This window comes from Crotalus tigris, unplaced genomic scaffold (genome assembly GCF_016545835.1).
Source record: "Crotalus tigris isolate CLP2741 ecotype Arizona unplaced genomic scaffold, ASM1654583v1 scf7180000017659.2616968, whole genome shotgun sequence".
NCBI lineage: Eukaryota > Metazoa > Chordata > Lepidosauria > Squamata > Viperidae > Crotalus > Crotalus tigris.
Window position 1 is genome coordinate 406,472 of NW_024096546.1, and position 26,601 is coordinate 433,072.

Consider the following 26,601-nt stretch of genomic DNA (forward strand, 5'->3'; position numbering starts at 1 on the left):
GAGAGAGAGAGAGAGAGAGAGAGAGAGAGAGAGAGAGAGAGAGAGAGAATCACTATTTCTTATTTTCTCTTTTAAGTACCTTTATTTAGCCAAATTAGTTTCCCAGCAAAGCCCTAAGCAAAGTCTATTTTTCTTTCATGCACTACACAGTCGAAGTCTCCTTGTGAGACTTCTTTCCTAACAGTCGAAGTCTCCTTGTGAGACTTCTTTCCTAACACAGTCGAAGTCTCCTTGTGAGACTTCTTTCCTAATACAGTCAAAGTCTCCTTGTGAGACTTCTTTCCTAACTTTGCTTTGCTTACAGGGCCTTACCAGCTAGTTGCCCAAATCCAATTCTTTCATTCACTCATTCCATTTCATTTTCACACAGTCTCTCCCTTTTCCCTAACAAAAGGTTCTGTGCTCTGGCCAACCCCCATGCTGTCCAGGTTCTGCCAATTAAACAGATCCTTTCTGCGGCTAGGAAAGACCAGAAGGAGCAAAATCCAATTGTGATTGGGGAAAAAAAGGTCTTCTCACTCACACAAACAGAAATACACACATTTTCTTTGTTCCCCTGGGCTTAAACTTAAAATTTAGAGGTACTCACCTTCACCTTCTTTCCAAAGCAGCCCTTGAGCTCAAACTCTCAAAACTCCCTTTACTACCCTAGCTCCACATGGGCAAGGCCTGGGAAACCCATTCACAGACACAAGGGGGTCTGCTGCCGGCAAGATGGGGCTTACCAGTGTCAGTCCATTGGAGAGGTTAGCTTGGAGTCCCATCTCGGGGTGCCAAATTGTTAGAAGTAAAGTCTTCATCCTGGTTCATCCAAGCCTGGAATAAATAAGCAAACATGGTGACTGCTTTGGGAAGAAGGTTACAGTTTATTGCAGAAAGATGGTTCTTCAGGAAAGTGCAGAGGAGAAAAGGGAAGAAGAGAGATTGAGCACATGGGCAGTAGGTTTTATACCCCCCCTAACCTTTTGTTTGCAAGTTTCCTGTTCCTGTGGCATGAACCTTGAGGCTGTTTCTGAGTGTTTGTCTAGGCCTTGATATCTGTGGTTTAATTCTATTATCATATCCTGCTTCCCAGGTGATGAGGCTGACTCCTAGAGTTTGGGTGGGGTATGCAGATCTTCTCTTTTGCCTTCTTGATTGCTCTGGCTCCAAATTTATGATGGTTTTACATCTGCATTTGTATGGGGCTAAAGTCTTGCTTGGGGCAGAAAGATAGATTTGGGGCCAGGTTTGGTTTTAAAAAGTCCTTTTGAGGAAAAATATATTTTCCTTTTTAATGTTTCCTTCTGGGGGGGCTAACTTCCATCACAGCCATTGTAAGAACTACTGAAACTCCATTTTATTGCCAACAAAATCTTGAAAGTCTGCCAGAATTTCCTTCTGTTCCTTCTCATACCATACATAATCAAGGTAAGGTTATTTTCTGTCTCTTCCTCATGGACCCATCTTTCCCAAAGCTGAGTTGTTATTTACTTTTTTTATCTGCTAATGGTTCCTGCATACCTTCATCAATATTACTCTGGCTTCCTGTATACCAATCTGTCCTAGCAGTCAGTTATTTCTACCTTCTCTACAGCATCAGTTACAAACAAATTAATATCTGCAAGGCTTTTCAAAGTGCAATGGTCCTCTACCTTCTTCCATGCATGCCAAACAAGGCTAATGCAAGATATGTTGCCACCCCCTTGTGTACAGTTTAGTTATTCATATTAAACCAGAATCTCTCAAAAATCTCCACAAAAGCTGTATAGCAGCCTTTTGAATCACTGTATTACCAAGAAGCATCATTTTTAAAGAAAGAGCTTTAACATGCTGGTCAGAGAGTTCCGGCAATACAGGCCTCTATCATTATTCTTCTGCAGTTAATCCAAAAGGACATGATCAAACATTTATTTCATTCCATCAGTATCATACATTCTCCAGCATGATTGGATGGAGAACCCACGGATGGGTTGTCTTAATCTATCTGCTCCAATTAGACTAAGTCTGAAATCGAGTACCGCCCCCTCTGTGCCAACTGCACCCCAGTTTTAGACTTAGTCTCTTTGCTCTAAGATATGTTTTTTCTTCGCTCCTGGAGCAGAAGACTTTTTATTTCCATTTATTATTACCTTTGACAACATAAAGATTTTTTGCCAGGGATCATCATCCCCAGTCTGTAGCCTAAGCAGGCTGACAGGTTCACAGACCTCTCCCTCCGGGGGGGGGGAACCTTCCCCCTTTTTTCACCTTTTCCTTCCTCAGCCTTAAGGAAATCAAGCCCAAAATTAAATTCCCAAGGGAGATTAGATCTCCTACCAGGGGCTGTTCCTCTGCTTCAAAGGATCCGTTTTTTGCCAAACGCTGCTCCGACGAACTCCCTGCTGCCAGCTGATCGTCGGAGGCCGCAGATTCCTCACGCTGACTGCCAACGGCTTAAGAAGCAAGGGTAAGTTTACCAATTGTCTGGGGGGCTCCGCAAGCAACAATGAGGCTCGTCAGGCCTGGAGGGAGCCTTTCTAGGTCCCTCGGCCCCAGCAGACCACCCCAAGCAGCAGGTGGGAGTTTTGGGCGCTGGCCCAATTTTTGGAGCCTGGAGGGCCTATCAGGCCTTGGACTGCCTCAGCGTCTTCCAGCTGGCCTATTTACCTGCCATCCGCTGCACTAGGAGCCCAGGCGATTCCTTAGAACGAGGGCTCGTTGCAGCTTAGGCCCCAGGCCTCAAGGCCTCTTTCTAACGGCCTTTTTTTGGCGCGAATTTGGCGGCCACCATTTTGAATTGTCTCTCAGTGGCCATTTTGTGTGTGGCTGAAGCCCTCGGTGGCCATTTTGTGTGTGGCTGAGGCCCAGACTGCCTGGAGCTCTCTCCTGAAGGCAGTGGTCGATCACCGGTGGCAGAGGCTCAAGATTGCAGCGTTTTCAACCAGGGAGGGCCTGCTCGCTCCCAAGGGACGCGGTGCCCATTAATTCCCCGCCCACCCCTCTCACGGGCCGAATCATCTCTGCAGGCTCCCTTGGTGAGTTACAGCGCCGAGGGGGGGCGTTTTGCCAAGGTTGATCCCAGAGCAACTCATCATGTCAGAGAAAAACAGCGAGCCGGCCAAGAGGAAACGCCAAACAGAGGCAAGTGGAAAGAACACCACCAAGCGAGCCTGGCCAAGCAGGGAGCCACAGAGGGAGGAGGAGTCCCAAGGACTGAGAGTGGCCTCCCCAGACCTGTCAGGCATGATGGGAAGGTCCATTTTTGAACCCCTTTCCTCACATTGTGCCTCAGCCCCAGGGGCCTGGTCTCCCCCCAGGGGAATTCCCCAGTTAGATTCAACCTCAAGAGTGGTTTCAGGGAGGGGTATAACCAGTCAGGACACCTCAGGGCCCCAGGCCACATTCACCCCCACTGCAGCAGGGCTTCGCCCTCCTGAGAACCAGGCCTTGAATCCAAATCTCCTTCAGTCCATGATAGCCCAGGCTGTGGCTCAATTTATGGCCACCAACACCCCACAGCCACCCCCCCCAGGCCACGTATCATCCACAACTCCAGATTTGATGGAGGATCCCTCTTTGGATTTGGAATCTACAGGGGCTGGACAATCTGTCCTGATTTTGTTTGAGGACGAGGGCATCACTCCCTCTGACCCCACCCCTCCTGTCGGTCTCTTTGACCATTCATTATTTAATTCCCTGCTACTCAAGGCCTGCACTACTGCAAACCTCCCCCAAGAACAGGAGACCCCACCTACAATGTCCAAGGATCCCCACGCCATACACACAGAGCCCTCAGTCTCGCAGAACAATATTCCCTGCCCTCCCCCTTTTCTGAATATAGTTCAAGAACAATGGGAGAACTTAGGATCCTTCTTAAGCCCCGGTGCAGTAGAGAGAAATTATTCAATGTTGCCCGTTCTCTGGCCTCCCTATTGGAGATTCCTGAGATTGATGAGCCTTGAACTCATTGTTTCCCAATGCTAACATCCCTGGGGACATAAATGAGGCAATTAGGGTGGAGGATAAAAAGATTGACTCCGCATTGCGTAGTTCCCATCTGGCATCAGCCTGGGCATCAAAGGCGGCAACGTCCATGGCTTTCTTCGCCAGGGCTTCAGCCCTTGGGTTACGTGAGCTCCAGGACAGGATCCCTCCGGACCAGCTCAGAGCTCACCAAAATCTGGGTAAGTTAGTGGCTATGTCCCAGTACCTAGCCGACGCTTCTCTGCACATGGCTAGATATACTGCCAGACCATCGCTGCAGACATCTCAGCATGAAAGCTCCTTTGGCCCAGGAATTGGCGAGCAGACACCAAGACCAAGTGGCGTCTGGCCTCTAAACCTTACACAGGTGGACATCTCTTTGGTAAGGCACTAGAACCATACTTAACTGAAGGTAAGGACAAACGTTAAACTCTGGTTAACTCATGTCACAGAGCAGTTACAGGAGGCTGCCTTTCGACCAGCTCCATCCTGGGACTGGGCCCAGGCATCCCTCTATTCCTTTCAGAGACAAGAACGACAGAAGGATCATTCAGCATGCAGAAGCAGACCACAGATCCAGGCCAAGTGGCTCCTTCAAGGCCGAGGGGCCGTTCCTCTAAACGAGGCAAGTGATCTCACAGTCTCACTTCCCATAGGAAGCCGGCTGGCCCCTTATTCCAGCACTTGGGCAGTCACCACTACAGATGCCGGCTGGCTCCTTATTCCAGCACTTGGACAGCCATCACTACAGATGCAGGGAGGTTAGACACTGTCACGCAAGGTTTGAGACTAGAATTTTGTTCTCAACCACCTGACAAATTCCGTTCTTGCCCTATCCCAACGAGCAGGTTCAGGGCTGACTTTATGTCAGAGGCCATAGCTCATTTATTACAGATACAAGCAATTGAACCAGTACACAAGACCAAGAAGGATGAAGGGTTTACTCAAACCTCTTCGTCATCCCTAAGACTTGGGGGGCTGGAGGGCAATCTTAGATTTGAAAGGTCTAAACCTTACTTGAGGTATTAGGAGTTTAAGAGGCAACCACTTCAATCAATCCTGGCCAGCATCAGGCAAGGTGACTTTCTTACCTCAATAGACCTAACTGAGACATGTTTCCTAACCACCGCAAATTCCTCAGATTCAGCTATGCCCACTACCAGTATAGAGCCCTACCATTTGGTCTCTCATCGACACCAAGGGTATTTACAAGGTACTGGCAGTGCTCGCAGCCCACCTTAAACAAATTCCAATCAGAATTCAATGCTATTTAGATGACATACTAATTCAGTCATCATCATTCCGAAACGCTCAGTCAGACTTCGCCCTAGCCATCAAGATCTTTCAGGAGCACGGGGTTTCTGTTAATTTCCAGAAAAGTCATATAACAATCCGGCTCCTACATTTGGGCGCTGTTATAGAGGGACAATTGTACAGTCTACCTATCTCAGGACCGAAGGAACTCTATTCAGACTCTTGTACGTCGGATCCAAAGGGCCAGAGTAGTCACATTGGCCTCCCTATCACAGCTACTGGGGAGGACGGTGTCCTGCGTGCAAATTGTGCCATGGGCACGCCTCCATGCCAGAGAATTACTTGGTTTCTCTTTCCATTTCAGAGACTTGAACTCCCTTCAATGGTGGGACTCCCCGGCGCTGTCACGGGGAGCAGTATTAGAACCAGACAGGATTACCATTACCACAAATGCAAGCCTGTTTGGGTGGGGGGCACACCTCCACATGCACTGGCCTCAAGGTCGGTAGTCCAAACAGGACCTAAAGAACAATATAAACTGGCTGGAACTCAGAGCCATACATATGGCCCTAAAGGGATTCACCGATAAAGTACAGGGCCAACATGTCCTGATTTTAACCGACAACATTACAGCCAAGGCCACGTCAACAGACAAGGGAGGACAAGGTCCAGGCCTCTCATGCAGGAGGCCAAATTGCTGGGGTCCTGGGCGGAACTGAATCTTGCCTCCCTCAGGGCGGAGCACATATCCGGAGTGACCAACCAGCAGGCGGATTCACTGAGCAGAGCAACCATGGACCATTCCGAATGGCAGCTGGATCCGAAGGGGTTCAGAGAGATCGTGGACAGGTTTGGTTCCCCAACCTTAGACCTTTTTGCCTCCCCAATCAACTCACAACTTCCCAGGTTCCTTTCCAGGTTCCCATCTCCATCAGTGGAGGGAACAGATGCACTCTGGAGTCCCTGGCCCAGGGAACTGCTCTATGCCTTCCCTCCCCTGCAGCTTCTTCGTGCCACGATCAGGAAGATCCTTCACGAACGAGCAGAGATCCTCCTGGTTGCGCCGCATTGGCCGAGACACTCTTAGTCGCCGACCTGATGGAGCTCTCCACATCCCCTCCATGGAGGATCCCAGCAAATCGCATCTCCCACATTCAGGGGAACTACGCCATCCAGACCCTCAATGGCTCCAGTTAACTGTCTGGCACTTGAGAGGCAGGCCTTAGGCTGAGACTCATATTCGTCAAGGGTCATAGCTATGATTCAGCAATCCAGGCGACACTCAACGAATAGAATATACGATGCCACATGGAGAGGCTCCTGTAATTGGTGTTCAGTCGAGAAATTGACCTTTTGGCGGTTTCGATGCCAGTTATCTTGGAGTGCCTGAGGGATGGTCTAGACAAAGGGCTTTCCACAAGCATCATCCACAGGCAGGTAGCATCACTTGCCACAGTTATTTCCTGTGGCAATGAATCCTTAACACATTACCCTATGATACGCTCCTTCCTAAAAGGAGCTAACAACGTCAGACCATCAACTGTACATAGATACCCCTTGTGGGATCTTCATCAGGTTTATAGGCTCTTGTTTCGCACCCTTTGAACTATTGACACTGGTTTGTTCAAACAGTTATCGATGAAGGTGGCATTTCTTGTTGCTGTAACTTCAGCCAGAAGGATCTCTGAACTGGCTGCTCTTCAGTGAGGAAGGACCTGTGTACTTTCCATAAGGACAGGGTAACCCTTAGGCTAGGCCCCTCCTTCGTGCCTAAGGTCAAGTCCTTGTATCATAGATCTCAGGAAATAGTTTTGCCGGACTTCTGTCCTAACCCATCTAATGACATAGAGGTTCAGTGGAACAAATCGGATGTGCGCAGGGCTTATATTGTTATATACAGAGAACCTCATCTTTCCACAGAACAGAGGCTGTTTGTGTCCTATCACCCTTCATCACTAGGTCAGAAGGTTTCTTCAACCACAACACGCAGGTGGATTAGAGTTTGTATTTCTCTGGCATACCAGTCTCAGTCACTGCAAGCTCCTAGGCATTTCACGGCCCATTCCACCTGAGCGCAGCTGCTACAGCTGCCTGGTCTAATCAGGCCTCCATAGAGTGAATTTGTAGAACAACAACATGGGCATCGCCCTCTTCCCTTGTCCGTCACTACAAGATGGATATATATATATGCCTCTTCTATGGCTTCATTTGACCGCAAGGCTCTAGAACACACATTAATATTGGATGGGACCCAGGCCCAATCTAATTCCCCACCCTAGGGACACAGGGCTTTGGTATGTCCCATCCGTGGGTTCTCCATCCAATCATGCTGGAGAAAGGGGCATTGTCTTACCTGAACGCCTTTTCTCAGCATGATGATGGAGAATCCACTCCCTCCCATTAGGTCAGTTGGCCTGGTTCCCATATTGATCAGACGCGTCGACTAAAGTCTGAGTATCGCCTTAGCCTAAAACTGGGGTGCAGTTGGCACAGAGGGGGCGGTACTAGATTTCAGATTTAGTCTAATTGGAGCAGATAGATTAAGACAACCCATCCGTGGATTCTCCATCATCATGCTGAGAAAAGGCGTTCAGGTAAGACAACGCCCCTTTCTCAGTTTTAGAATTCTGTAGGCCAAAGATATATTTATGAACTCATCATACATTTTATTCTACCATTGGAGTTTTATATATACCTATGGAACACCTTCTTTCTAAAAAGGCAGAGTTTGCTCATGCTAGCATAACTTCAACAAGAAGAATAAATAGAACACTTCCTACCTCCTAGATGAGATTCCCAACAGTCCAATTCAGCAATTTCCTTCTCAATGATGCAAGTTCTTCTAGGATTACTCCCTACCTAATACTGCATGGGATGGTTGCAAAGGCTCTACAAATCAATTTCAAACCTTCCTTTGGATAATATCCAATAATATTCTGGATATCCATGGGATAACTACTGCCAGCAGCTTCTGCCGATCCAATAAATTGAGTAAAGTATTATTTATTCCAGGAGGTTTTCTTTATGGATTGCCGTCTGTTAGACCCAAAGAATCATACCTTCTGTCTCTTGCAACCCCACTTCTTTGGAATAGTTTGCCAACTAATATCAGACTATCCCCTACACTGAGGACAAGTATTAGTCTGAATTTTTAGAAAGCTGAGAAGGGGGTACAGCAAAAGTTAGAAACCCAAAATTGAGTTATGCTTGGATGTTTTGTTCTTAGCAGGCTTACTTTCACTTTTAAAATTACTTTTGTTATTATTTTGTAATGGTGGCATTCATTTTATTGTACCCTTTTTCTTGGATGTAGTGTCCCTGTTCTTGTACATATATTTCTTGTCACACATGTATGTTAGAGAAAAATTATTTTCATCTTAAATCTTTTTTATTTGTACTGCTTGAATTACATTTACTGAAGTATTGTTTCTGCCTAAATTATACATAGTAGCTGCATAGCTCTTCTTTTAAATCATTTCATTAAAGAATGGCTAATACTCTATTTTATTCTGACATATTCCTTTTCACTAAGAAAAAGATTTTACCTTTTATCATTTTTGTTTGAAAATATTGCTCTATCTGGGCATGGGATCCATCAATGTTCATACTCATGTATACACATTCCCAGATAATGGTATGAGATTATTCTCTTTCTTTCACTCATCAACATTACTATTTTATTTTAAAAGTTTTTATTTATTCATTTATTCAATTTCTATAGCTGCCCAACTCAATCAAGTGACTCTAGGTGACTTAAAATTCTAAAATTATAAAACAATTAAAAATCATAAAAACAGTAAAAACTTCTAAAAATACAAACAACCGAGATAATTGATTAATTAGTTAATTAATTAAATTAAATATCAATAAAGCCAAGAAATGAGGCCCTTAACACCTTCCAAATCTCAGATAGCTAAGTTTTTAAAGTCTTGCAAAAAGCCAGAAGGTTTGGGAGGGTTTACTCTCTTAGAGGAGAATATTCCTTAACCAAGAGCTATGGCAGAGAAAACCTATCTTCTAATTCCCACCAGTTCACAGAGTGTCTTGGAAAAAGCTGTCCCTGGATCTGAGTTGGCAGTCTTGGGGCATATATCTGTTCAGAAGATGATGATTCTCTTGTTTAGTTCTCTCGACATCTGCTGTTACTTCTTTCCTGATCTTAGGTGGGGCAATACCAATTTTGTCAATTGGTGTAGATTTGAGACACTATGATGAGCCGAGGTGGCACAGCAGTTAGAGTGCAGTACTGCAGGTCACTTTAGCTGACTGTGTTCAGCAGGTCAGCGGTTCAAATCTCACCAGCTCAAGGTTGACTCAGCCTTCCATCCTTCTGGGGTAGGTAAAATGAGGACCTAGATTGTTGTGGGCAATGTAAATATATGTATACATTGCTTACTGGTGTACACCGCTTAGAGAGTGCTTGCACTTAAAGCGGTATATAAGTCTCATAAATAAATAAATAAATAAATAAATACTGCTTCCTTGATAACAATATCAGCTACGCCCCACATTGGAGCAGCATACTCTGCTGCAGAGATGGTAGAGCTCCCCACATGTATAGTTAATCAATTTTCTGATGATATTTTTCCATAAGCTGACTTTAGCCTTAGTGTTCAGGTAACGCTGTTTAAAAGAAAGCGTATTGTTGAGTGTTGTGCCAAGCTTCTTTGGTGCTGGACAGTGCTGCAGTTGGTTTCCTTGCCACATAACATCCAACTTTTCCGTTGCATCTCAATTTCAGAGGTGGAAAGCACATACTTGGGTCTTATTTGGGTTGGGCTTTAAATGGCCAATGTGTAATATCATCCTAATTTTTCAAGTGCTACCATAAGTTTTCCAGCTACTTCATCAAATTGATCCTTGTGCGGTCACTGCTGTATCATCCACATAGATGAATAGAAGTGTATTGTCAGGGACTGGTTGATCATTCGTATATATGTTATACAATGTTGGAGTGAAAATGAAAGTTAGAGGAACATTATATTTTATAAGGAGAATGAAGAATATTAATAAAATAGAAAAAGACGTAATCAAAAGAAATAATGATGCCTTGTCTTGAATATATTTTTTTGGGAATAGACTATAAGAAAAGGAATGGGAAATTAACTACTGATCCTTTTCATAAAAGAAAACTATAATTAAACCATCAGACTAGTTAAGGTAGTTCTTGAGATATCATTCTAAAGCTGCTAAAGATGAGGGACTAGATAATAATTGGGTTGAGCAAACAGTAAAATTAAAGCTGTTTTAAGATTTCAACAGTATTTTGCTATTAAATGCTATCTTATTTATATTTAAATTTCCTTTTATTTTTTGGACTATTTTTATATAATAAAATGATTTATCACACAAGAGAAAGAGTCCTTTTTAAAAATCTTTCTAACAATTAAAATCACACTATGAAGTTCTATCTTTTGGTAACTTAGTTGGTCTAGTTAAAAATAATAGGATGTGATTCACTGAAACTCAGTTTTTATACCAATGCCAGAACACTGATTTCATATCCTCATACTAGGCATGTCCAACCCATAGCACGCATGTGGCTCTGCATAGAGCTAGTAATGCAGCTTCACAAGATCATAAACTTTTAACATTATTATTTATATTAAAAAAATAACTATACTGTATAGATTATATGTGGCCAAGATAATTTATCTTTCCTAATGTAACCCAGTCAAGCCAAAAGATTGGACATCCTAGACCAATGAATATGAAAGCTGACTGGGTGTCTTTGAGCTAGTTACTGTAGTGTCCCATAGCCCAATTCACTTTTCAAAGTTGTGGTGGAGAAAGGAATATTAGACATGTTTGGCACCTTAAGTTACTTATAAAAATAATAAAGCCAAAATAAAACAAATCTGAAAAAAATAACAGAATGTTTGCCTGAATACATGGAATTCTTTAATAATCAACAGATTTTTGCAATGGATTATGAAACTATTATTTCAAAGATTTTCCTTCATCAAATTATTTAATATCAGATTTGGGCCAGATGGTGATCATCAACAATGTTTAGCAGTGTTCCAATATCTCAGGGGTTGCCACAAAGAAGAGGGAGTCAGCTATTTTCCAAAGCACCTGAAGACAGGACAAGAAGCAACGGATGAAAACTAACCAAAGAAAGAAGCAAACTTCTCAGAGAAATTTCCTGACAGTTAGAACAATTAATTAGTGGAACATCCCGTCTCCAGAAGCTATGAATGCTCCAACACTGGAAGTCTTTAAGAAAAGATTGGACAGCCATTTGTCTGAAATGGTATAGGGTTTCCTGCCTGAGCAGGGGGGTTGGATTAGATGACCTCCAAGGTCCCTTCCAACATTATTATTATTATTATTATTATTATTGTTGTTGTTGTTGTTGTTGTTATTACTTTTATTATTACTACTACTATTACTATTTATTATTATTATTGATCATCGCACAGTCAGCCAGATGTTCAGACTGGATTTGGCATTTTGTCTATCTATTGAGTCCTTACCAGGACCTGGGATAGGCAGATGTGGATGTTTGATGGTATTACAGATATCGTCGCAGGATGGAAGAAGTTCCTAGTAAGGCCACCTTTTGCAATTGACTAATAGCGAATTTGTCAATGCCAATGGTGTTCAAGTGGTGCTCCAGGTGTTTTGGGATTTCACCCAAGACACCTATGACTATTGGTACCACCCTTGCTTGCTTTTACCACAGTCTTTCTATTTCTATTTGTAGGTCTTTGTATTTTGTTATCTTCTCCAGCTCTTTCTCTTCTATTCTGCTGTCTCCAGGCATTGCCACATCCACTATCCAGTGTATGTGGCAGTGCCTGGAGACAGCAGACTATTATGGATCATCGCACAGTCAGCCAGATGTTCAGACTGGATTTGGCATTTTGTCTATCTATCGAGTCCTTACCCAGGACCTGGGATAGGCAGATGTGGATGTTTGATGGTATTACAGATATCGTTGCAGGATGGAAGCAGTTCCTAATAAGGCTGCCTTTTGCAATTGACTAATAGCGAATTTGTCAATGCCAATGGTGTTCAAGTGGTGCTCCAGTTGTTTTGGGATTGCACCCAAGGAGCCTATGACTATTGGTACTACCCTTGCTTGCTTTTGCCACCGTCTTTCTATTTCTATTTGTAGGTCTTTGTATTTTGTTATCTTCTCCAGTTCTTTCTCTTCTATTCTGCTGTCTCCAGGCACTGCCACGTCCACTATCCAGACTTTTTGTCTTTCTTATCGACAATTGTTAAGTCTGGGGTGTTATGTTGCAGGTGCTTGTCTGTTTGAATTCTGAAGTCCCAGAGCAATTTAATTTTATCATTTTCTATGACTTTCTCTATTTTATGATCCCACCAGTTTTTGCTTACATGCAAATGATATTTTTTGCAGATCTTCCAATGCACCATTGTTGCTACTTTGTCATGCCGCTGCTTGTAATCAGTTTGTGCAATCTTCTTGCAACAGCTTACCAAGTGGTCTACTGTTTCTTCAGCTTCTTTGCATAGGCGGCACTTACTGTCTGTTGCTGTCTTTTCAATTTTGACTTTGTATGCATTTGTCCTTAAGGCTTGGTCTTGTGTAGCCAGAATTAGTCCCTCGGTCTCTTTCTTCAATTTTCCTGCTCTTAGCCATTGCCAGGTCTTGTTATTATCTGCTTTCCCAGCTTTTTTTTAATGTATTGGCCATGTAGTGCTTTGTCTTCCCATGCCTCTATTCTGTTCTTCATTGGTCTTTCTTGTAGGCCAGTTTGGTCTCTCCAGTAGTCAGTAAGCCTTCCTGATATACTAATTTCAGTGCATCTTCATCATTGTTCTTCAGATATTCTTCCAAAGCCATTTTTTTCTTCTTCAACCATCTGATATACTTGTTGCATTCCACACCCACCTATTTGCCTTGGTAGATAAAGTCTGTCAATGTCACTGCATGGATGAAGGGCATGATTCATTGTCATTATTTTTCTGGTCTTCCTATCCATTGCTTTTAGTTCTGCTTGAGTCCAGTCCACTATTCTAGCTGTGTACCTAATGACTGGAATTGCCCAGGTGTTTATTGCCTTTATGGTATTTCCTCCATTGAGTTTGGACTTTAAGATCTTCTTCACTCTCTTGAGTGAATATAATATATTATTATTATTATTATTATTATTATTATTATTATTATTATTATTATTATTATTATCCTATTCTTTTAAATTTGCTAACCAAAGATAGAAATGTTAGTCTGACACAGTGTTATTCCATGGACATTATTCATGAAAGCAATTTACACTGCAGGATTTTTTGGGGCAGAACATTTGAATTAGTATTTCTCTTCAATTTTAAACTTTATTGAAGCTTTAGTTTTTAGATCATGTATAATACAAATGGGATTTTACACACACACATAAAAATTAATATTCTAACCAATTTAATAAATAAAACTTTAGTACCTGAAGCAGCCACTAAATCAAATCAGCTGAGATTTGAAATACTCAAGTTTAATTTAAAATAATCCCATTTAAGATAATATGAACTGAAGAAAAATTATAGAATACTGATACATCAGAAGAAACAGAAAGCAGAGGGAAATGTCTGGTCATTATAGGTAGTCCTCAACTTATAACATCAATGGAGCCTGCCCATTCATGTCGGAAGTCTAGGATTACATTAAATGAAGCACCTAACTAACAACCTCCCTGTCCCTGCTTTCCCCAATGCTTTCATTAAATGAATGTGTGAATTTTTATGTAAAACATGGGGTGACTTAGGGATAGGAGACACTGAGGGAGGCCTAGTGCAGTCACAAGCACTCCCAGGAGGCCTCCCCCATCCTATAAGATATCCCATAATCTGCCTCCTGCCCTATGGGTTTCCTCCATATCCCACCCCATCACCATTCACTTACTTACACTTTGACGAGCTCAGGAAGTCAGGATAGAGAAGGCCACTCCCTCTCTGGTCCACATGGCACAATCAAGAAGAAGAAATCATGCCTATTTTGCATCCGCTACAATCCTTTACTCTCCAGGCAGCATAAACTACTATGATTTCTTCTTAGCTCCATCTGCGTAGTTTTACGCTGGTCGTGCTAAGAAGCTATTACAGTGGTTTACCCTGGCTGGGGAGGAAAGGATTGCCGTGGAAGCAAGAGAGATGGGATTTCTTCTTTGCTCTACCAGCATAAGACTAGTGTAAAGCTAGTGCTGATTGAGCAAAGAAGAAATCCCATCTCTTTTGCTTCCGTGGCAATCCTTTCCTCCCCAGCAAGGGCAAATCACTACCAATTTATGCTGGTTGGGACGAAATGATTGCCATGGAAACAAAATATATTGGATTTCTTTTTCTTGATTGTGCCATGTGGCCCTGCAGTCAATCGTAAGGACGAATGACCATGGGAGATGGGGCTGCAAAATTTGTAATTTTGAAATGGATTCGTATTTAGCATTTGGGGTGTGCATTGTAACTTCGAACATTTATTGTATGGCCTGTTGTACCTCAAGCATTACCTGTATTAATAAATATTTCTCTGTACAAAGACTCTAAAACTTTCACTGCTCCCTCAGTCCCAGATTGCTGCATACTATCTTGGACCTGGGAAACAGTTTTCTAATCAATTATTATGAAGCAGGGAGAAGCTTGGAAATATAGCAAACAATATCAGATCAAAGTTACTGCCCCTTCCACAGAGGGAACTAGTGTCAGACAGAGAAATTGTTGACCTTATTTCAAAAATAAAATCTGTTAAGGCTGCCAGCCAGAATAATATAACCACTTTAACCAAAATCTTAAAAAAAATCTAGATTGGTGAGGCTCTTTATTAATGGGGCTATTTACTACAATAGATAGTTCTGATTTAATTCCTTTGGCTGGAATAGGACTATAATAAGATAAGATAACCTTTATTGTCATTTTTATACTGTGGGCACAATGGCACACATCAAAAATGAAATTTAGTTGCCTGCTCTCAAAGTGAAACACATACATGACACAAACCTAAATATACTATAAACAACATATGTATAGACCCACATCCCTACATATACATAGCAAATAAATATTAAATATTGTCCAGAAGGGAGAAACAGAAGACCCTGTGAGTTATAGCCAATAGTTTGCTATCAGTCCCAGGAAAACTTTATGTAATAATGAAAAAGAATTTAAATGAAAAAAAAATAATCTTTTAGCTTGAGAAACACTTAGCTTTAACTAATGGCCGCTTTTAGAAAAGGCAGATCAACAATCAACCAGTGTTTTATATTAGCCTACCTAGCAGGAAAATATTATATTTCTCTGAAAGGCAAATTATTTGCTGTTTCTAAGGTAACTATTTATTCTGTTAATAGAATTAAAATTCTGGGCTAAATTAACTATAATAAAAAATTTTGACTTTTGAGAAAAAAATTAAAACTATATCTGTAAAATTCATAATCATGTGATAACACAAATAGAGATTTTTAGTTATTTTGGCACTTTATTTAATCATGCTTGCAATATTATTACAGGGCAGTATTTTTTAAAACAAAATCTACTATTATGTCCTTGCTTGAATATGCTTATTCAAAAATGGGAAGATTTGTTCCTGCAGCAGTACATGATTTTTGTGCAAGAATTTCATTTCAAATTTTATATGGGGCTCCAATTTTGATGACATTTCCAAATAATAAGGTAGCCAAAGTGTAGGTAAAATTTTAACGTTTTCTTTTAAGTGTTCCAAATTCTGTTATTCTCCTGAAAGCTGGACAATGCCATTTAAAAGCAAAGAGTTGGCTAAGCATTATTAACTTTTGTTTGCAAAAATATATATTTAAAACCAAGGAAGGATTGCTTTAGAAAATGCCAAATGAATCTTTTGTAGGTATGTAATTTAAAGAGATGACGCAAAAGATTAGTTGGATTGGCATTGATCCCTGTTATTTATTTTCCAGAGATATGACATTAGAATTTCATTATATTAAAGAAACATTATGGATTAGTTCAGTACAGAATTATGGTTTTAAGCCAAAGTTTTGTGTTCACTTATAACTTTTAGAATTAATACTTTTCATTTCCATAAATATCTGAATAGTTTATATTTAAGTAAATACAGAATAGCCTTTTCAATAGCCAAATTAAATGTGTTGCTATCGAATCTTGCATAACATGGGTGTCCAAACTTTTGGTTTGCTTGAGCTGCAGTGAGTGAACAGGAATTGTCTTGAGCTTCATATAAAACATTTAATATAGTTTTACAATAACATGATCATGTGGGACGTCATTACTAGCTGTCAAAGGTCACATACAGCTCCTGGGCCACGACTTGGACATATCTGTGCTGTATGGTAGATTTCAAATCCCCATATGTCAAAGATTTTGTCCCTCTAATGATATCAATCTTGAAATGGTGGATCATATTTTATTGTTTTGTGAATTATATAAGAGACTTTGGCAGGAAGAGGTAGGAAAGAGTATGTTAAGATTTTGCTTGTAAATGAAAATTCTAAAATTAGAAAGGTGACAGATTTTTAAGTCTGGCTATTAAAGCTAGTTTTTTAATAACACATCAATGAGTTGAAATTTTAGGTTATTATGTAGTATTTCTTAAATAATTTGCTTCTTTTATTCAATGCCAAATTTTAGATTATATTTGTAAATTTTGGCTGTGAATCAATTGAAATAATCATTTAAAATATTATGGGGTTTGAATCTATTATTGCAAGGATTTGAATGTAAAATGTGAATAAAAGCCAATGTATCGGGGAAATTATTTGGGAAGTAATCTTATATCTATCTATGTAACCAGTAAATGAAAATTTTATAAGCTTATTTATCATATATGTAAGGCTTTCCAACTCCAAATGACTATGTGTGGTGAACAATAATGGAAAAAAGAATATGAGAAAAAATAGTCCAAAAAAGAATAATCCTCAAAGGACTCCTCCATACACACAGAATTATCCAAAGGTACCCTTCACTTACCCAAGCCCAAGGTATAAGAGTAAAATCAGATTTTCAAGGTTCAATGGTTATGGTTGGGACTGAAGCATGCCAACTTTATCTGAAGGAATAGGGTGGCAGAACCATAGTCAAATAACAAATCATTATGCTATATAGGATTTTATGCTGTAGTTAAGGCACCCAGGATAGAAACCAGGAGACTATGAGTTATACTGCTTCTTTAGACATGATAACCGCTGGGTGAATTTGGGCCAATCGCTCTCTCCAGAAATCCACCTCACAGAGTTGTTGTGTGGAAATTAGGAAAGGAAGAAGCATTGTATATATTTGCAATCTTGAGTTATTTATAAAAATAAGTTGAGATAAAAATGTAATAAATAAACAAACAAATAACCTTGAAGTATACACAATATTCAGATATGAGTGACTTACTTCATCTGCCAGATATGAGTGGTCCCATATATGGTCGTGTGGCCACTTAAAGAGTGTAAGCTTATATTTTGTACTTTAGAGAGTTTTATCTCATTTTATTGCTTTAAAAATCAGCAGTGTTCACATTCACCATAAATTTGCTATTCAAGGGATCTATTCAAGTTAATTTTTTTGCATATTTTTCTATCCACTCTGCTGTGATTGTCGTTGAAGATACCCTCCCCCCAATTGTTGTTCTTATTTGGTGAAGGCCATGTTATTCCAAAACAACAAAGATCATTTAATTAAAATTACAAACTCATTTTGCCAAGAAGCTAATTAGATTTGGCTATGTGATGACAACACTGTCTGTAAACAAAATGTTCTACATACTATGTAGAGTAAGAGAAATGGGAATACATCCATTTTCCGCTTTCACACATAGCCAGGGCAGTTTTTCTTTTGAAAAGCTTTGCATGGACATTTTAATGCAGCTCCAGTTATCTGTATTCATGTGATTATTAGATGGAGAGGAAAGTGAATAGAGATACTCTTGAGATACGCATTCCTATTACTATCCAGGATTTATTTTCATTCATGATGTTCTTTGAATTATTCTCACATAACCCAAACTCCAAAATAAAAAAAAATCTCTTCACATGTGCCCTTTGTTTCTAATCTTACAATATCTAACTAGTGAAAAAACATTTGCAATTCAGCCAGCAAAATTTACCTGTCTATTAATGTTAAGTGTTTATTTAAAATTCTAATGAAGGGTTCCTAGTTATCAAACAGAAGATTATGCTTATTATCTAGCCATCACAATTAGCGATATAGGTTTAGTCCAATAGTTCAGTGTTTTTAAATATAATAAAATATATATAGTTAATAAGATATCTAATATAAGCATTACTTGGAATTCAAATATTTTATCATTTCTAATAATCTTATTAGCAAAAACAAAATCTATCAAGCAGCTATCATTGCCCCATCTTTATTAAAATCAAAATAAACTCATGGGGTTAAGTTGCCTGAAGACATAATACTTTTATGAAGAGAATAAAATATGTCAGGATTTAAACAAATCTAGTCTTTCTTTTACAATCTAAGATTACATTTTTCTCAGCTATATAAGTATAACCACAGTGAATGAGAATTCCAGAAGTCATAGATCAACACTTATAGAAAAGATGAGTCTGCTGAACTGATTCAAAGGATGCATATAGAGTATTAAATAAAGTAGAAAAATCTAATTCAGTTTTTCTTCCAAAAATTAGGACTTTTTCTTTCTATAATTTAAAGTTACAAAAAAGTTTTGAAATACATGTTTTGTGTATGCAAAATTAATCTATGTATATATTCTTCTTCTCTTTTTTACTTTTCTTTAATCTTCAAATATTCAGAATCTTTGGCCATCTCAATCTCCGTTCTGAATGGCAACTGGTAAAAGTGGATTATAAATCTATCTTTAGCAGAAGATGTACCAAGGATGATTTCCAGTCGTGGCATTTACACAATCAGGTAGGAATACACCAACTACTGTATCTTTCTGTTTCCCAGATGGGCTACTATTCCTAGCTGTGAGTGTTATTATAAATTAATGAATGTAAGTCACAGGATTTAGTTATACTGGAAGATGAGAAGCAATGCAAATCTGAATAGGATACTAGAAAAGTAAATATGGCCACTCATAAAATGTCAGACAATAATTGCTTTCATTATCTACCTGTAATGATATGGCCAGAAAAACAAAGTTATGAGTGACAGAATTTCAGAAATAGCCAAATAAATGAAATGGTACTACAGGGAAGAAACAAAATAATGGGGAAAAGCTTGCTTTCTGCATTTGGCTTATAGCCAAATTGTAGATAAATGTAAAACTGATCTTGGGAAAGGAAGGTATGAGACATTAAGGGGAGACTTGCCAAAAATATTACACAATCTTTAAAAAAGAGAACTGTGATAAAGAAACTCAAAATAACTCTGCTACTTTGAAGGACTGACAATAGAAAAACATTCATCAGGAAATAAACAGAGTGCTTTTCCATTATTCTTACATTTCATTATACTTTCAGTTCACACATAATTGTACTTGGTTCTTATTTCTGTCATAAAGATAGTGTAAGAACTCAATGTTCATAGTGAGAAGCTCTAGTATTAAGCATCTATGCACCTTGTATAATAAACCTGTACATTTTTCCATGATATCCCAACTCAGTATTCTTTTGCATTGAAGGGTGAACCATGTGTCATGGGAGAAAGGAAGATCTATAAGAAACGTAAATCAGGAGCATGGTGTGCATTGTCTAGAGATTATTCAAGAACAGTTGTTTCAGAACCATGCATCTGTGCTGAGTGGGACTTTGAATGGTAAGATTTATCAGTTAAACATATTTGTATGGCACCACAATCCAAAGAGAGTTTCAGCAGCCTAAACAGAATGAAGACAAACTAAAATAAAAAATAAAATATCCATGGTAGGAATAACACAATTGGAAACATATTAAAAATGTGTAGCAATATGTGTAAATAAATAAAACTAATCATAATAATATTCATATCAGAAGGAAACTTTCTGGAACAATTAAATTTTTAAAAGCATCTAAAGAACCAACAAAGACAGAGCCAGTATGATCTCCATGAGGAAACTATTCCACAAGGTTCACACTGCTACAGAGAAGTACGCTACCTTACTTTAACCCCTCATCAAAGTGTAGGATTTACAACAATTTCTCCATGAGAGATCAAGTTACTTGGGCAAATACCGGTAGATTAGATGGTCCTGGAGGTACCCAGGCACCAAGCCATAAACATGTTGTAGGTCAACACCTTAAAAATTAGATCCAGAAATCAATTCATATTCAATGCAGGGTCTGCAAAAATTATGCTTTCAGTGCTGGGAACCACAAAGGATATGAACCACTACATTTTGGATTAATTGTACTTTCCAAATATTCTTTAAGGGCTGCCCCAAATAAAGCACATTACAGTAGTCTGACTAGACAGTAATGAAGACATGAGTCACTGTAGCCAGGTTCTATATTATAAAAATTTCTTAGAACCCTCCTTTTATTTTACATGCTTGGCATCAAACCATACTTACATTGCTCAGCTTGAATTTTAGCACAAAAATACTGTGCAGCAGGAGTGTAGATAACCCTGTTCCAACTGAATTTTGAGCTGTGATTTATTTCCCCTTAGATTGGGCTTTGCAGAATAAGTCAGTGAATTGTTTTCTTTGCTGTATTGTATAAAGAGGTTGTCCATTACTACTTGTTTTCCTTTTTCATAGGAATGCTTTCACAGACTTACATTCTACCATTAATTGGCAAAATAAGTTACATTTTATACTTGAAAAGAAGTCTTAATTACTCCCTTTTGCCTCTCCAAAGTCTACAAAGTAGTAGCTTCTCAATATCCACTTCTCTCTTGAGAAATGAGTTGGAGGAGAAAAATAACTTCTAAATGATCATACAATTACATAACGTCAGAAAATAATCCAGATTTTATTTTCAAGCTCCACAGAAAAACGAATCATGAAATCTTTCTACAGTTCTTGCTTGAAGTTTTCATTTTCCCTTTAGTACTTTATTTACCCTCGTCAGGGAAGCTTTTTTCCAATAAGTTGAAGCAGCAGCTGGACTCAGTAATTTTTAACATACAAACTCCAGGGCTTTCTAGTGCGAAGGTGGGCAGTATGTGAGTTTTTAATATACATTTACCAAAAGTTAATGAACACGTCTGCAGCCTTCAGGACCTTGAGTTATGTAGTCATTAACATTATTTAATATTAATGCATCTCTTCCCTTCTTTGAGGCAACATGTGACCCTCTTGAACAATTTTAATTACTAAGTTACTACAAGGCATACTTAAAATGTGCAGGGGTGACCTACTGAGAATGATTAAATTTGAACAACAAAAAAACTAAAGCATTAAAAGCAGTCCAGAAATTTAACAAATATTTTAACTACAATGTCCACATACTGTACCTGTGTCAGATAATCCATTATTCTTTGTTATTTTCTTGCCATCAGTGAAAGGGCTGTTATGAAAGACTGCTCTGATTTAATCCTTCTCCAAATATTTTGCATAATTAGATAATGCATTGATATTGTTCTATTTCATGAAGTAGTTGTGGATTACTCCTTTACAGAATAGCTACAATGGCATTTCACTGAATATTTTTAGGTAGAAATGTATTTATTTATTTAGATCTCAGAGTTCACTATTGTAAAATCAGAACATAATAATAACCATTGTACATTATACCATCCACCAGTAAATGGCAAAAAGCATAAACAGAAAAAAATGCAATTTCAATCCAAAAATAATCAGAAAGTGGATTTAAAAATACAAGTTTATTTATTTATTTATTTATTTATTTATTTATTTATTTATGAGATTTATATACCGCTTTAAGTGCAAGCACTCTCTAAGCGGTGTACACCAGTAAGCAATGTATATATATATATATTTACATTGCCCCCAACAATCTGGGTCCTCATTTTACCTACCTCGGAAGGATGGAAGGTTGAGTCAACCTTGAGCCGGTGAGATTTGAACCGCTGACCTGCTGAACACAGTCAGCTAAAGTGGCCTGCAGTACTCCACTCTAACTGCTGCACCACCTCGGCTCTGAGGTGGTGCAGTTCTTTGGCTGATATAAAAATATAGTTCATATAAATTTCAGACAGACCTTTTACATATAGATACAGCAGATTCTGTGAGTGTGAGAACTTGAAAAGTGGCAACTAAATTCATAGACCCAATTACTGCGCTCTCTCTCTCTCTCCACATACACACATACACATAGAGAGCACAAATTTACTTACTATTAGTGCTTTGCTGAAACAATTGTATTTCTGCTATCATTTCTCATTAAATTTGATGTAAGAAAAATTGCTTTCAAAATTTGTTTGAAAGGATAAGACATTCTTTTGGGTGGTGTATGATGCTGTTATAGCATTTATAATCTGTATTTTCTTTGAGAACTTTTTCTTTGAGAACTCAGTATTGTTACTTGGGGTTCTCTCAATTGTCTCTCTGCACAAAAACAGTCCAATGAGTTCAGTTAGGCAGAGGAGAGCAAGAGAGAGATTGATCCAAAGTTATCCTATTAATTCTGTGGATCAGTAGGAACATCCAATCTGGGAGAAAAATAGGAAAATCCCATTCCCCAGGACTGCTGTAAAGGAATGATGGCTTCTTCCTGTTAATAGCACACATACCAAGATGTTAAAAGGATTTTGTGAGGTGGCTTGGATTCATGTGACAAAGAGCTTTGCACTTATAGCCTCCTCCATACTTCCAAAGCTTTAACAAGCTGCAAAAGAGCTAGGCAAACAGCATCCAGCTGTTAGTTTGCTCCTATAAATGAGGCCTCACATTACTTTGGAAAGCATCTGTGCATTGCTTGTTTACTCAGTCATTCATGTATATATAACTAATTTTGTTAAAAACATGAATCCTGGGTATAGTCATATTATAAGAACAAACAAACATGAACACCAGGAAAAAAATTTTAAACTAAAAACATTTAATCTAATGCCAAGCTTTCGTCGGCCAACTGCCGACATCATCAGGGCTATATATATATCCCCTACTTTGGCTGCCATTCTTGAAGCATCAGATTTTAGTTTAAATGTTATCAGTATTATGAATAGTTCTAGTTAGAAACAGTAGAGAGCAATTAATGATTAGGACTGGGCTTCCTCTTGAAATATTTGCCTATTGTAACTCTCTCCCTTACCAGAAATAGAATTTTCGGTAGGCTGGAAGGAAACCCACGGACAAACATAAATGAAACATACTTGCTATTCCTTCTTTTCTTGTGCACTATTTCTGCACATTTGGCTTAGACATAAGTGTTGTCTCTCACATTAGATATGGACCAGGAAGCTTTGATGTTAATGCTAATCTCTGTTGAACTAACAACTCATACCATACCCTTTTGCATGTCACTATCTCTATTCTTAATCCCACTTCACAAAGTTCTTGTGAGGATAGCATTCTTATGCATTTCTATTTTCTCTGTGGAAGGAAGATGAGATAAATGTATATGTATTTTTAAAATTATGTTCTTAGTGATTATGGTTATGAAAGACACAATAATAATCAATGCATCCCAGCATTCTGGTTCAACCCATCTTCTTGGTTAAAAGAATGCAGTCTTGGCCAGAGCTACTTGAACAGCACTGGGTAAGTAAAAAGTTCCTTTGATGTCTGCCTCTTTTCCAGAGCTTACAGCTGGAAATTAGTCTATCTTTTGCAGAAATTTAGCAAATAAGAAAAAAGAATGATCATAAATTAGATGCGTCCTGATTCTAGTTGCAGGCTGCATTTTGCCTTTAGGTATCATACTGGAGGATGCAGGTCAAAAGAAAGGAGAGGGCAAGATAAAGAGCAAGGCCAAGACACAGACTAAATTTGTTTTATTTTAGATTACATTTAAATTTAATTTTAGTTAAGTTAAAATATTAATATGATTTATTCCATGTAATTAATATTCTTTCCTTCTGTCACATTAAAATTACAATTCAAGACAACTTTGAGAGAGGTACTATGCCCCAACCACTGGTGCTGAAGAGGATGAAATTGATCGGTTCTATGAAGCCCTACAGCACCTTATAGAATTAACACCAAAAAATGATGTCCTTATCATCATGGGGGATTGGAATGCTAAGGTAGGAAGCCAAAAGATAACCGGAATAACAGGCAAGTTTGGCCTTGGAGTACAAAATGAAGCAGGGCACAGGCTAATAGAATTTTGTCAAGAGAATACGATGGTCATAACAAACACTCTTTTCCAACAACCCAAGAGACGGCTCTACACATGGACATCACCAGACGGTCAACATAGAAATCAGATTGACTATGTGCTCTGCAGCCAAAGATGGAGAAGCTCTATACAGTCAGTAAAAACAAGACCAGGAGCTGACTGTGGCTCAGATCATGAGCTTCTCGTTGCAAAATTTAGGCTTAAATTGAAAAAAGTAGGGAAAAGCACTAGGCCACTCAGGTATGAACTAAATCATATTCCTGATGAATATACAGTAGAGGTGACAAATAGATTTAAGGAACTGGATCTGATAGACAGAGTGCCTGAAGAACTATGGATGGAAGTTCGCAACATTGTACAAGAGGTAGCAACTAAAACCATCCCAAAGAAAAAGAAATGCAAGAAAGCAAAATGGCTGTCTGAGGAAGCTTTGCAAATAGCTGAGGAAAGAAGGGAAGCGAAAGGCCAGGGAGAAAGAAAAGATACACCCAATTGAATGCAGAATTCCAGAGAGTAGCTAGAAGAGATAAGAATGCCTTCTTAAATGAACAGTGCAAAGAAATAGAAGAAAACAACAGAATAGGGAGGACCAGAGATCTCTTCAAGAAAATTGGAGATATGAAGGGAACGTTTCATGCAAAGATGGGCATGATAAAGGACCAAAATGGCAGAGACCTAACAGAGGCAGAAGAGATTAAGAAGAGATGGCAAAACTACACAGAAGAACTATACAAGAATGAGCTTAACATCCCAGATAACCACAATGAGATGGTCACTGACCTCGAACCAGACATCCTAGAATGTGAAGTGAAATGGGCCTTAGAAAATCTGAGCAACAACAAAGCTAGTGGAGGTGACAGTATTCCAGCTGAGCTATTCAAAATCTTAAAAGACGATGCAGTAAAAGTGCTACACTCAATTTGCCAGCAAATTTGGAAAACTCAACAGTGGCCACAGGATTGGAAAAGGTCAGTTTACATTCCAATTCCAAAGAAAGGCAATGCCAAAGAATGTTCAAACTATCGTACCATTGCACTCATTTCACATGCTAGTAAAGTTATGCTTAAAATCCTACAAGCTAGACTCCAGCAGTATGTGGATCGAGAACTACCAGAAGTACAGGCAGGATTTCGAAGAGGCAGAGGAACTAGAGATCAAATTGCCAACATACGCTGGATCATGGAGAAAGCTAGGGAGTTCCAGAAAAACATCTACTTCTGCTTCATTGACTATGCTAAAGCCTTTGATTGTGTGGATCACAACAAATTGTGGCAAGTTCTTAAAGAGATGGGAGTACCAGACCATCTCATTTGTCTCTTGAGAAACCTATATGCAGGTCAAGAAGCAACAGTGAGAACTGGACACGGAACCACTGATTGGTTCAAAATTAGAAAAGGAGTCCGGCAAGGCTGTATACTGTCGCCCTGCCTATTTAACTTATATGCAGAGCACATCATGAGAAAGGCAGGGCTAGATGAATCAAAAGTTGGAATTAAGATTGCCGGGAGAAATATCAACAACCTAAGATATGCAGATGATACCACTCTAATGGCAGAAAGTGAAGAGGAACTAAAGAGCCTCTTGATGCGGGTGAAGAAGGAGAGTGCAAAAGTAGGCTTGAAACTCAACATTAAGAAAACCAAAATCATGGCATCCGGCCCTCTCAATTCCTGGCAAATAGATGGGGAAGAAATGGAGGTAGTGACAGATTTTATTTTTCTGGGCTCCAAGATCACCTCAGATGGGGACTGCAGCCAAGAAATTAAAAGACGCTTGCTCCTGGGGAGGAAAGCTATGGCAAATCTAGACAGCATACTAAAAAGCAGAGACATCACCCTGCCAACAAAAGTGCGTATAGTCCAGGCCATGGTTTTCCCAGTTGCAATGTATGGCTGTGAAAGTTGGACCATAAGAAAGGCTGAGCGCCAAAGAATTGAGGCCTTTGAACTATGGTGCTGGAGAAGACTCTTGCGAGTCCCTTGGACTGCAAGGCGTTCAAACCGGTCAGTCCTAGAAGGCCAGATCCTGAAGTTGAAACTCAAATACTTTGGCCACGTAATGAGAAGGAAGGACTCACTGGAAAAGGGCCTAATGCTGGGAAAGATTGAGGGCAATAGAAGAAGGGGACGACAGAGAATGAGATGGCTGGATGGAGTCACTGAAGCAGTAGGTGTGAACTTAAATGGACTCCAGAAGATGGTAGAGGACAGGAAGACCTGGAGGAACATTGTCCATGGGGTCGCGATGGGTTGGACACGACTTCGCAATTAACAACAACTAGTACCTGCATCTTAATTTCCTGAAGCTACGTGCAACC

General features: G+C 39.4%; 1 protein-coding gene across 1 annotated transcript in view; it reads left to right on the plus strand.

Annotated features, from left to right (window-relative positions):
- LOC120304818 (VPS10 domain-containing receptor SorCS3-like) overlaps window positions 1-26,601 on the plus strand; it is a 319,187-nt gene that overhangs the window by 262,060 nt on the left and 30,526 nt on the right. Inside the window, exons 14-16 of the mRNA XM_039335790.1 lie at window positions 18,909-19,026; window positions 19,742-19,875; window positions 23,591-23,704. Of these exons, the coding sequence (XP_039191724.1) occupies window positions 18,909-19,026; window positions 19,742-19,875; window positions 23,591-23,704 (366 nt within the window). The remainder of the gene's footprint in view (window positions 1-18,908; window positions 19,027-19,741; window positions 19,876-23,590; window positions 23,705-26,601) is intronic.